At 46.1% G+C, this 13,617-nt stretch overlaps 1 protein-coding gene across 1 annotated transcript in view; it reads left to right on the forward strand.

The window, feature by feature from the left end:
- col6a3 (collagen, type VI, alpha 3) overlaps positions 1–13,617 on the forward strand; it is a 355,278-nt gene that overhangs the window by 129,573 nt on the left and 212,088 nt on the right. The window contains exons 38-41 of the mRNA XM_068036295.1: positions 2,511–2,643; positions 3,734–3,941; positions 10,685–10,789; positions 12,513–12,555. Coding sequence (XP_067892396.1) covers positions 2,511–2,643; positions 3,734–3,941; positions 10,685–10,789; positions 12,513–12,555 — 489 coding nt within the window. The remainder of the gene's footprint in view (positions 1–2,510; positions 2,644–3,733; positions 3,942–10,684; positions 10,790–12,512; positions 12,556–13,617) is intronic.

Here is a 13,617-nt window from a genome sequence, read left to right on the forward strand (position 1 = left end):
AATACTGAGAGCAGGATGCTTTGATGGCTATTGTTTATTGCCTGTCACAGAGCTTTCTTCTGCCTTCTTAACAACAATCAGTACTGGCTGGCTCTTCTTTATATATAACACTTGAATACAATTAACATCCAACACCTGTTGACCCTATTATCTTGATCTACCAGGTAATTATCATCCATTAACAGAACTTCAGACCCTAACTGACTCTTGAGAAGGGTCATGAGGTGGCTCCACTGCCTGCATTGCAACTTGTGCTGAAGTGAGTGCCTGATCCCACAAGCTATCTGAACATTGAGCCATTTGATTTGGGTAGTTGGGTGAGACAGATGTGGCATTCTCCTGAGAGACAGCTCTACTATCAGAGCCAACTTCTTTCATTTCCCTCCTGTTGGACGGTCCCTCAGCATGCCCAGAAATTTGATTGGGAGTAGACTGTTAGGCAGCAAGGAGATTGTTTAAGACTGAATTATGACTCACTTAGTCTGATTACCCAGCATCTGGGAAGAAGAGATTCCTGTACATTGAAGTTCAAGGTCTCTAGAATTTCTTGGCAAAGTTGTTTCTGGGCTGAGTGCATCAATTACTGGAGACGCCATTATAGATGGGCCTGAAGTGATCACGCCCTCTATGACAGTCAGAAGTTTGGCTAGAGATTGACATATCATGCATAAATGAAGAAGTGGACTCCTCCACTGTTGAGGCTAGACTATGCAGTGTGTGAGACGCACTTTTAAGTGATTGCATGAAACATTGATATTCAGATAAAAATTTCAATTGAAGGTGACTGAAAAAGGATTTAAGGTATTTTTTGGACTTCAAGCTAATCATGGTTTGTCTGAAGGAAGTATATGAATGAATCAAGTGCAACAATGTGCTGCATTAAAGATAACAGGGAAAAATTGGATAAGACCTAGATATGGGCGTGAGGATCCTTGCAATTAACTTATGACCTTTGTTGTGATGCAGGCAGATGCAAACTTCATGCTACCAGCTAATTTAAATGATAGTAGCTTGCAGCTCAGTGCTAAACATGTTGCTGAGTGACTACATGCTTTAGCAGGGGCCCAAGTTTGTGTAAGATGAGCACCACTTAAAGCTAATCTGCAATACTTAAAGCCAGCCTGCACTTATTAAAGGGGAGGTGCATTCTGGTTGCAGCAGCAGATTGGAGTGGCTGGGGAAAACATTCTGGAGGCCTTGGTGCAGGAAGTTGACAGGAGGAAAGAAGTCCTCTACTCATAGGGGGTCAGAAGGCCCTGCAGTCAGACACTCAGAAGGCAGTGGGAGAAGATAGCCATCACTGTCAATCCAAGCAATGTAGCACCAAGGACCTGGATGCAGTGCAGGAAGAAGTTTAATGACCTCACACAAGTTGCCAAGGTCAGTGAATGCATCTTCAAATGTCATATCCTTACAAAAGAAACACTAGCCTCACACACTGCTCAATTCAGCACCTTCTCCCCCCTCCCCACCATCATATACCTATCTACATTCTCTATCAGGTATGATTCATACCTATTATTCACTTCCTCACCTCACAAACTTAGCACTGCTTCAAGCCACACAGCCACATCTCACAGCTTGCACACACTGTCAGCTACTCAACTATGATGGGCATATTACACTAACACATTGCACCACACTCAATGACACACTTCCCTCTCTCTTGTAGGACAAGGTGGCACAGAGCACAGGCAGTGACACATAACCAGCGGGGGACAAGCATGGCTACATGGCCTCATCCTGATGGAGGAGCCTGTGTTGGCCATCATTACATCAACTGTGACAGAGGCCGTGACCAGCAGCAAGGCTGAAACCGTTGAAGATGATGCTATGCTCCCACCTAATCCACCTTCTCAAATCCCACTTTCCCCTCATCCCACACCATCGTCTGATTTACAAGCTGCAGATAGTGTAAGCATGCACCTCTTGCTTTCCCCTAATTCCCTCACTGTAGCCCTACCCTTGTTGCTTTCTCCTTTTAGATACTCAAGAACTGCCACCTGGCCAGACACTGGTGCGGGAGCATGAACAGCAAGAGGAATAAGAGACTGATGATGCTGAAACACCTTTACTCAATCTCTCACTCTCAGCCACCAGCTCAGGTAGTGGCATTGCACAATCTTTGGAGGATAACACAGAGGTGGGATCTGTAGATAGTGAGTCACCAGGCATGAGTGGCTTGCAGTCAGGGCAGGAGAAAAGGATAGTGTGGGTGCCAGCTCCCTGGAGAGCAAGGCCATACATGAGGTGTGCTGCAGAGGACTCAGATGTGGACTTCGATGGGACGACATCCAGAAAAAGGCTGATGGGCATGCACATAGGAATGCTTTGTACATTGGCAAGCCTGCCAGAAAGCCCGCTGTCACTGTTGAGAAGCATGGAAGAGCCCAGCACCAATTTGGCACAGGGCTTTGCTTAGAGTTTGGAGCCCATCTTTTCCAAATCAGCCCATCAGATCCAACCATGATGCAGTTTCTGATGGCCAGTTGTCTCAGTTTCCATTGCAGCACAAGCAGAAACCACCCAATGTCTGAGTGCTGCATTGGAAGCTCAGACTAAGGCCGTGCAAGTGCAGCTTGCTGACATGCAGGCTCAAACTGTTTTCATCGTGGCTGCAGATACCAGTGCTCAAAAGGGACTGTGGGGTCTCACAACCTGTCCTCAAATGGATTACTGGGATTGCTGAGGTGCCACTCGGGATGGTGGCAGTGGCTCCATGGGGCATGAACCCAATGTCCTGTCTCAGGATGACAGAATACGTTCGTCTATCACTGTTACTCCACCACTGCCCTTGCTATTGCCCAGACTGCTGCAGCCCTTGCCGAGGTAGTACAGTCCGAAACTGGCCCTTTTAGGATCACTGCTGATTTGGGCTTCCTGCAAGGGCATCTGCAATCTGCCCCGCTGAAAGTCAGCAACATCCTGCCAGCCATGCTTCAGCCACTGGGGTAGCACTGCATAGGAGCACTAGGACAGTTAAGGGCACCCGCAGGCCAGGCACTAAGGTGATTAGTTGGCTTTTGTATGTAATACTGGATGGCTTGTTTGATAAAGTTGCTTTGGAATGGTTATTTCGTAGTGCCTTTTATTTCAACGTTGTGGTAAGGGCTCTCTGTGATGGTCAGTGACAGAAGGACGAGGAGCTGTTTTAAAATGGGGATTTGGTGTTGTGTTCACTGGAACTGTAGTCAGATGAGGCACTCATGGGTCAGAAAGGAGATATGTTTGTATTCTCATCACTTTCTCTTGTTCCTCCTCTTCCTCCTCCTTCTCCAGCTCCTGAGCTGCTTGCCATGTTGTTGGTGATAAGGGCTGTGCCCTCATGATGGCAAGGTGATGCAGGATACAGCACACTATGATTAATTGTGACACACACTCCGGCGAGTATTGCAGGGCTTGTCCAGAGCACTCCAAGCAGCGAAAGAATCACTTGAGCAGTGCAATTCACTGGGGCCATTTTAAGTGATATGTGCCGAGGCAGTTCAAGTGATATGCACAGATTGTTGTTAAGTGATATGCTCTGTGGCCATTTAATGAAATCTGCTGTGGGCTGTTTATGTGATATGCATTGTATCAATTCTAAATGTTATGTACTATGGTCACTCTGAACTCAATGAAGTCACATGATAGTAAATTAAACACAAGGATGGAAATCTCCTGCTGATCACCCCCACTGTCCTCTCTCAGCTGATTAATCAGTGCTCCTTTATGTTTGAAAAATACTTGGAAGAAGCACTGAGTGTAGCAAAACACAGAATGTACTCTGGGTGGGGGACTTCAATGTCCATCACCAAGAGTGGCTCAGTAGCACCACTACTGACCGAGCTGGCCAGGTCCTGAAGAATGTATTGGACAGACTCAGCCTGCGGAAGGTGGTGAGAGAAGCAACAAGAGGGAAAAATCTACTTGAGCTTGTCCTCACCAATCTACGGTCACAGGTGCATCTGTCCATGCCAGTATTGGTAGGGATGATCACCACACAGTCCTTGTGGAGATGAAATCCCATCCTCGCACTGAGGATACCCTCCATTGTTTTGTGCGACACTACCACCATGCTAAATGGGATAAACTTAGATTTAGCAGTTCAAGACTGGGCATCAATGAGGTGCTTTGGGCCATCAGCAGCAGCATAATTGTATTCAACCACAATCTGTAACCTGATGGCCTGGCATATCCCTCAGTGTACCATTACCATCAAGCCAGGGGCTCAACCCTGGTTCAATGAGGAGTGTAGGAGAGCATGCCAGAAACAGCACCTGGCATACTTAAAAGTGAAGGTACACAACAGGACTACATGCATCAAATGACACATCGAGGTCGGAAATCTGAAGCTCTTCTGGCAAACTCCCTCAATATGTGCAGCCAGGGTGCAATGGAAGGGCCAGAAGTTAGGTTGGGACCTGGTTAAGATTGGTCCAACCTTCTCTACTGGGGCCTTCTATGGGGGAAAGCCTTCTCCAACCCCAAACAAGGATAGTGGTGTTAGAGGAGCACAGTCAGGAAGGATCTCCCACCTCCCTCTGTTGGAGTAGCAGCAGGCCTCTGTATCAATTGAGATGGTTATAGAGCTACGACGGCATAAAGACATTCATTCGACCCATGCAGGAGAACTAAATTGGGGTAAGGTATTCACGGGCTTCCAGGCTGAATAGCCACTCTGGCCAGTATCAAATACACGACTTCTGTGTTATTAGCACCACCAGCCAACACATGCTGGCCCATTGCCCATTGGAAGTGGCCCCCACCAGGGACTCTAGGCCTGGGTCCTGGCCTTGGCTCTTGAGAATCTAGAAAGTTTTGCGTACAGTTTTTACTGTCCTTACAAAGGCACTGTGGGTCACACTTATTTCATTTTTCTGGAGGTCCTTTACTCTGTCAACCACACTTTGTGGCCTTCTCCTATGGGCATGCAAGATACATCCCTAGTGCAGTGGCACCTATTCAGATTATTTAAATTAGGGGACTCCCCTAAAGGCTGTCCTAGGAAAAAGTACTAGGACTAAAGGTTGACAGGTCCCCTGGACCTGATGCCCTGCATCCAAGGGTCTTAAAAGAAGTGGCTGCAGACATAATGGATGCATTAGTTATAATCTTCCAAAGTTCCTTAGATTCTGGAAAGGTCCCAGCAGATTGGAAAACAGCAAATGTAACATCTCTATCAAGAAAGGAGGGAGACAGAAAGCAGGAAACTATAGGTCAGTTAGCTTAACATCTGTCATGGGAAAAGGCTAGAAAACATTACTAAGGAAATAATAGAAGGATATTTAGAAAATCAAAATACAATCAGGTAGAGTCAACATGGTTTTATGAAAGGGAAATTGAGTTTGACAAATTTATTAGAGTTCTTTGAGGATGTAACAGGTAGGGTGGAGAAAGGGGAAACCAATAGATTTGGATTTCCAAAAGTCATTTGATAAAGTGCCCCATAAAAGGTTACTACACAATATAAGATCTCATGGTGTTGGGGGTAATATATTAGCATGGAAAGAGGATTGACTAACTAACAGGAAACAGAAAATCTGGATAAATGGGTCATTTTCGGTTAGTAAACTATAATTAGTGGACTGCCACAGGGATCAGTGCTGGGCCTCAACTATTTGCAATCTATATTAATGACTCGGATGAAGGGACCAAATGTATTATAGCCAAATTTGCTGACGACACAAAGATAGGTCGGAAAATAAGTTGTGAGGAGGAGACAAAGAGTCAGCAAAAGGATATAGCTAAGTTAAGTGAGTAGGCAAAAATTTGGCAGATGAAGTATAATGTTGGAAAATGTACGATTGTCCACTTTGGCAGGAAGAATAGAAAGCAGAATATATTTAAATGGAGAGAGACTGCAGAATGTTGCGGTATAGAGGAATCTGGTGTCCTCATACATGAATCACAAAAAGCTTGCATGCGGGTAAAGCAAGTAATTAGGAAGGCAAATGGAATGTTGGTATTTATTGCAAGAGGGATGGAGTATAAAAGTAGGGAAGTCTTGCTACAACTGTACAGGGCATTGGTGAGACTGCACCTAGAGTACTGCGTACAGTTTTGGGGCTGGGTTTTACCTGCTCGCTGGCGTTCTTGGCGGCGAGGTTCAAAAAAAGACAGGTAGACAAGTTGCCCATGTGACTTGTGGGCTGCTGAGCTGCTGCGATGTTTTGCCCAGCGGTTCATTTGCATGGATGGAGTGGAATGCCTGCCTTTGATGATGTAGAGGGGGTGGCTGCTCCGTCCTCGACAATGGCATCCGGCGCCACTGCGCAGGCACCGGTGCCATTTTTAAAGGACTTCCAGCCCTTCATTTAAATTTAAATATTCAAAAGTACCTTACCTAAAAAAAATTAAAGGAAAGGTTTATTAAGAGTTTCAATCCCCTCTCCCACCTGCCAAATGACTGCACACTTTATTGATTGGCCTTTTCCCCCCAAAAAACTTTTCTTTCGATCACGACATTTACCCACTGAACTTTCTTTCCTTTAACCTTTAACCCTTTCCCACCATCCCCTCAACCAATGGAAGATCTGAAGGCACGGCTGTCCCGGCCACTGGCAGCAGCAGGTAAGTGATTAATTCATTAATTACAACATATTAACATATGTAAATTGTGATGTCACCGCCAAGTGGCCGGGTGGGGGGTTGGTCGGGTGTGCCATTACGAGGCCCCACCGCTGATAATATGGGGCAGGGCCTTCCCAGCATGAGGCCCATGATGGGCCTTTCCCGGAAGTATTTTCCGGGCGCCCCCCGCCATGAACCCCGACATTGAGTATAATAGTACTTAAAGATACAACTAACAAATGACGGCCTGGAATTTGCAGTTGTTCTGGCAATGAAGCTATCAGCGTTGGCCATCATTAATCCTCTGAACTTCTGTAGTCCACACCTGCGCAGTTAAACCTGGAAATCCAGAAGTTGGTGCTGGTGACTTTATGCTTCCCCGTAGTATGCGCTGTTGAAGTCACCCCAGACTGAAATCAAGTAGCAACCGTTGAACTGATGAGATTGTGCCCTTTTAACCTATTGGTCTTGCTATAAAAACCCTTTAAAAAGTTACATATTTTTTGAATAAGGCGTAACTAGGTTTTTAATGGTGCACTAAGTTCATAATTACTGCTAAACAGTCTCACTGGCCCTGAAAAATGAATTTTATATTTGTGTAATTCCAAATTTCTGTATGATAAAAAAAATCACATATTTTAAAAATTATATATCGATTTTTAAGTTTGCTTATATTTCAGTTTCTACATTAATCCCATGGGTGTGTCCCAATCAGTTATTTTGTTCTCTGTCATATTTTAATTAAAGTGAAAAAATGCAATGAATTTTACTTCCTGGTTTGCTGTCTGTGGAATACTTCAATGTAATTGGCTGCTTTCCCTGCTTGATGGATGCCTGGAGATCGCATTGTCTTGGTACCATATTCAAACTAATGTTGTGAATGCGGAAATCAACACTTCAGAACTTGATATTTCTTTGTGGGAAGCTTTCTTCATGATCAGTGTTGAGCACCATTGCTTCACTGTTGACTGTGAAATCTGGACAAATACTTACAACCAGACCTAAAGATAATTGGTTGGAATTCAAACATATTTACAGTTCTGAGTTTGGTACCTTAGGCTTTTACAAATCTTAATGTCATTGCAAACATCCAATTTTTATACATTTCTCTTACTCCTTCCATGTGACAATTTTGCATTACATAATGTTTGTCCTTCAATCACCTCACTAAAACTGATTATCAGATCACTATCACATTACCATCTGTGGGAGCTTGTGTGTGTAGATTGGCTGCCTTATTTCGTACATTGTAACAGTGACATATCTTCAGAAGTATTTAATCGGCTGTAAAGTGCTTTGAAATGTCCTGGGATTCTGAGCCTTCCTTCTTCCCTTCCCTTCCTTTCCTTCCTTCCCTCCTTCCCTTCCCTTCCCTCCCTCCCTTCCCTCCCTCCTTTCCCTTCCCTCCCTCCTTTCCCTTCCCTTTTCTCCCTCCATTCCCTTCCCTTCCCTTCCCTCTCTCCATTCCCTTCCCCTCCCTCCCTCCATTCCCTTCCCTTCCCTCCCTCCATTCCCTTTCCTCCCTTCCCTCCCTTCCTTCCTCCCTCCCTCCCCCCTTCCTTCCCCCCCTCCCTTACCTCCCTTACCTCCCTTACCTCCCTTACCTCCCTTACCTCCCTTACCTCCCTCCCCTCCCTTACCTCTCTTCCCTCCCTTCCCTTCCCTCCCTTCCCTTCCTTCCCTCCCTTCCCTTCCTTCCCTTCCCTCCCTTCCCTTCCTTCCCTTCCCTCCCTTCCCTCCCTTCCCTCCCTTCCCTCCCTTCCTTCCTTCCTTCCTTCCTTCCTTCCTTCCCTCCTTCCCTTCCTCCCTCCTTCCCTTCCTCCCTCCCTTCCTTCCTTCCCTCCCTTCCTTCCTTCCCTTCCTCCCTCCCTTTCCTCCTTCCCCTCCCTTCCCTCCCCTCCCTTCCCTCCCCTCCCTTCCCTTCCCTTCCCTTCCCTCCCTTCCCTCCCTTCCCTTCCCTCCCTTCCCTTCCCTCCCTTCCCTTCCCTTCCCTTCCCTTCCCTTCCCTCCCTTCCCTTCCCTTCCTTCCCTTCCTTCCCTTCCCTCCCTTCCCTCCCTTCCCTCCCCTCCCTCCCCTCCCCTCCCTTCCCTCCCCTCCCCTCCCTTCCCTTCCTCCATTCCATTCCCTTCCCTTCCCTCCCTCCCTCCATTCCCTTCCCTTCCCTCCCTCCCTCCATTCCCTTCCCTCCCTCCCTCCATTCCCTTCCCTTCCCTCCCTCCCTCCATTCCCTTCCCTTCCCTTCCCTCCCTCCCTCCATTCCCTTCCCTTCCCTCCCTCCCTCCCTCCATTCCCTTCCCTTCCCTTCCCTTCCCTCCCTCCCTCCATTCCCTTCCCTTCCCTCCCTCCATTCCCTTCCCTTCCCTTCCCTTCCCTTCCCTCCCTCCATTCCCTTCCCTTCCCTTCCCTCCCTCCATTCCCTTCCCTCCCTCCATTCCCTTCCCTTCCCTCCCTCCATTCCCTTCCCTTCCCTCCCTCCATTCCCTTCCCTTCCCTCCCTTCCCTTCCCTTCCCTCCCTTCCCTCCCCTCCCCTCCCTTCCTTCCCTCCCCTCCCCTCCCTTCCTTCCCTCCCCTCCCCTCCCTCCTTTCCCTCCCCTCCCTCCTTTCCCTCCCCTCCCTCCTTTCCCTCCCCTCCCTCCTTTCCCTCCATTCCCTCCCCTCCCTCCTTTCCCTCCATTCCCTCCCTCCCTCCCTCCATTCCATTCCCTTCCCTTCCCTTCCCTCCATTCCCTTCCCTTCCCTTCCCTCCATTCCCTTCCCTTCCCTTCCCTCCATTCCCTTCCCTTCCCTTCCCTCCATTCCCTTCCCTTCCCTTCCCTTCCCTCCATTCCCTTCCCTTCCCTCCATTCCCTTCCCTTCCCTTCCCTTCCCTTCCCTCCCTCCATTCCCTTCCCTTCCCTCCCCTCCCTTCCTTCCCCTCCCCTCCCTTCCTTCCCTCCCCTCCCCTCCCTCCTTTCCCTCCCCTCCCTCCTTTCCCTCCCCTCCCTCCCTTCCCTCCCTCCCTCCCCTCCCTCCCTCCCCTTCCCTCCCTTCCTTTCCCTCCCTTCCTTTCCCTCCCTTCCTTTCCCTCCCTTCCTTTCCCTCCCTTCCTTTCCCTCCCTTCCTTCCCCTCCCCTCCCCTCCCTCACTCATCAATAACTATAGTTCCAATGAGTTCCACAGCTCCCCTAATTTGTTGTCTCATCGATTAGTTTCACTCTTGTTATATATAAGTGTCATTCCACCAAATTAAACATTTAATTGTAAATTTGTCTTTGTTTCAGTAGCATTTCATACCAGTCAACCCAGATTTTTATTTAATCTGTTTCATGGGATGTGGGCAACGCTGGCCAGGCCAGCATTTATTGCCCATCCCTAATTGGCCTCGAGAAGGTGGTGGTGAGCTGCCTTGTTGTACCTCTGCAGTCCATCTGGTGTTGGTACACCAACAGTGCTGCTAGGGAGTTCCAGGATTTTGATCCAATGACAGTGAAGGAGCTTCGATATAGTTCCAAGTCAGGATGGTCGGTGACTTGGAGGGGAACTTGCAGGCGGTGGTGTTCCCATGCATCTGCTGCCCTTGTCCTTCTAGGTGGAAGGAGTTGCGGGTTTGGAAGGTACTGTCAAAGGAGGCATGGTGAGTTGCTGCAGTGCATCTTATATGTGTGGTACACATTGCTGCCACTGTTTGCTGGTGGTGGAGGGAGTGAATGTTTAAAGTTGTGGATGGGGTGCTAATCATGCGGGCTGCTTTGTCCTGGATAGTGTCGAGGTTCGTGAGTGTTGTTGGAGCTGCACTCATCCATGTAAGTGGAGAGTATTCCATCACACTCCTGACGTGCCTTGTAGATGGTGGACAGGCTTTGGGAAGCCAGGAGGTGGTTACTCATCGCAGAACTCCCAACCTCTGACCTGCTCTTGTAGCCACAGTATTTATGTGGCTGCTCCTGTTCAGTTTCTGGTCAATAATAACCCCCAGGATGTTGATAGTGAAAGATTCAATGATGGCAATGCCATTGAATGTCAAAGGACGATGGTTAAATGTTGTCTTGTTTGAGATCATCATTGTCTGACTCTTGAGTGGCACAAATGTTACTTGTCACTTATCAGCCCAAGCCTGATTTTTGTCTAGGCTTTGCCGCTTATGGATGCAGGCTGCTTCAGTATCTGAGAAGTTGCGAATGGTGCTGAACATTGTGCAATCATCAGTGAACATCCCCATTTCTGACTTTGTGATGGAGGGAAGGTCATTGATGAAGGTAATTGGGCGTAGGGCAGTACTCTGAGGAACTCTTGCAGCAATGTCCTGGGACTAAGATGATTGGCCTCCAACAACCACAAACATCTTGGTTTGTGCTAAGTATGACTCCAACCAGTGGAGAGTTTCCCCCCAATTGCCATTGAATTCGACTTGACCAGGGCTCATTGATGACATAGTCAATCAAATACTGCCTTGATGTCAAGGGCAATCACTCTCACCTCACCTCTTGAGTTCAGCTCTTTTGTCCATTTTGGTCCAAGGCTGTAATGAGGTCAGGAGGCAAGTAGTCCTGGTGGAACCCAAACTGAGCATCAGTGGGCAGGTTGTTGCTGTTTAAGTGGCACTGTCGACGACACCTTCATCACTTTGCTGATGATCGAGAGTAACCTGATGGGGTGGTAATTGGCTGGATTGGATTTGTCCTGCTTTTTGTGGACCATTTGTTTTGCACTTTGTTTTACTCTTTTCTGTGCTTGTTATCAGCTGATTAAAGTTATCTGATGCACTGGAACGTCTTTTAATTAGGTTGATGTAAGTGACTAAACTGACCTTGCTTTTAAGGTCAACGCAAGCTCATTGGTACTTTAAATTGACTTCAGTATCCTGCTGAACAAGCAAAGGCAAAAGGTTACTATCACTACAATATAAAGAGAAATCAATCACAGTAGAACATTAACAGACTTCAGGACTGTTTGATTCACCCTTTCCTTACAATATGTTAATTGCCCCACACCAGCAGCTATCCAGTGCACACAAAGGCCTATGTATTTCAGGGTATCTATTAGTTCAATTGGGGCACTGTCACTCACATTTTCAACTGTAACTTTTTTCCTCATGCATTTTTTTTGCTTCTTGCTATTTTCTACATTAATTTCTCAATGTACTCATATATAATCATGGTAGGCAGTGGAGATTTACCTTTAGTTTAGAGATACAGCATTGAAACAGGCCCTTCGGCCCACCGAGTCTGTGCCAACCATCAACCACCCATTTATACTAATCCTACACTAATTCCATATTCCTACCACATCCCCACCTGCCCCTATATTTCCCTACCACCTACCTATACTAGTGGCAATTTATAATGGTCAATTAACCTATCAACCTGCAAGTCTTTGGCATGTGGGAGGAAACCGGAGCATCCAGAGGAAACCCACGCAGACACAGGGAGAACTTGCAAACTCCACACAGGCAGTACCCAGAATTGAACCCGGGTCGCTGGAGCTGTGAGGCTGCGGTGCTAACCACTGCGCCACTGTGCCGCCCCGTACCTTTCTCTTTCAACATTTGTATTTTCAATCTAATCCCCATTTGATTTGAGTTTACAATGCAGAATAAGCAGTGCGCATTTCTCTTTTGAATTGGAGTGTTTGCTGTTGCAAGTGGGGCTGGTTGGATGTGGGAACAGGAATTGTTGGGATCTACACCATTTTGTATAGAAATCATATATGTGTTTTAATCAGCTTTGCAATAAGAAGGAGGCAACTATTTAGGATTGATATTGACAATTCTTGAGTAAAGTAGATTTTGTGAGAAAATCAGAATTTTCTCCTTTTTCATGGAGACATTACTTAGGAGAATTCAGTGCTTTAACATTTTATAGCAGGTAAATAATGATTTAATTGTTTGGGAAATGTGTTGGGGCATTATTACATAAATATTGTGGTTGCCAACTTTTCTGTTGTTTCTGCTAATGAACTCATGGTCATTAATACCTACAGAAAAGGATCAATAACCTTTTCTCTTCAGAAGAGGGAAATATGGGTACAGTCTGGAATATAGAACTTACCTTTTCTGAAGTGTAATATTACATCTTGTGTGCAATACGTTGGACAATTTTCCATTAAAAGTGCCTAAAACACATAACTTGTAAATGTAGTTGAGTGAGAGAAATTGTTTTGAAGCTAAATCTGGTCAGTGCTATTTGATTATTTCATTATGTGGATTCAGCATCTTTTCAACATATGTTTTAAATAAATTTATGGGTATGGCAGATAGCATCAATGTATTTGAAATGGTACAATCCAAACCATGTGCCACTTTAGTACCACAAAAAAATGGGACCCACAGGATAAACAAAGGCCATATGAATAGATCTTTTCAAAAGCCGCATCACTGCCAATTTGGCGTTTATGTGCAAAATTAGTTTACGTGTGAAGAAATAAATTCTTGGCCAAATGAAAAAGGACACGCTCCAAAGAGTGGTCATAGGACATACTTCCTGGTTGAGTGAATATTCAGTAAGAATTTTCACTGGGTTTTTGAATTCAAGTCATTATGTAAACTGGAAACAACAATGGAGTTTAACACTGAGATTTGGAGCACTCCACTCAGTGCTTCCCTGCACCCATTTTATTCCTCATATGATGAGCATAAATAGTTTTCAAAAATAATTCCAAAGTTACTTCACTCAAAGTACTTTCCATCCCCTTCAACAAACAGCATAAATTACCCAATGGGACTCTGGATGTATCTTCAACAACAACAACTTGTGTTTGTATAGCACATTTAATGCAATAAAACATCCTAAGGTGCTTCACGGGTATTAAAAACAAAATATGATGCCAAGCGACATAAGGAGGTATTAGGTCAAAGAATTAGGTTTTTAGGAGTGCCTTAAAGGTGCAAAGTGCAGTCAAGAGGTGGAGAGGTTTAGAGAAGAAATTCCAGAGATTAAATCCTTGGCAGCTGAAGGTGTGGCCACCAATGTTGAGCAATTAAAACTGGGACCAGAATGAGAGAAGCACAGATATCTCGGAGGATTGGAGATTACAGAGATAGGGAGGGGTAAGGCCCTGGAGGAATTTGAAAACAAGGATGAGAATT

Source organism: Heterodontus francisci, chromosome 7 (assembly GCF_036365525.1).
Source record: "Heterodontus francisci isolate sHetFra1 chromosome 7, sHetFra1.hap1, whole genome shotgun sequence".
NCBI classification, from domain to species: Eukaryota; Metazoa; Chordata; class Chondrichthyes; order Heterodontiformes; family Heterodontidae; genus Heterodontus; species Heterodontus francisci.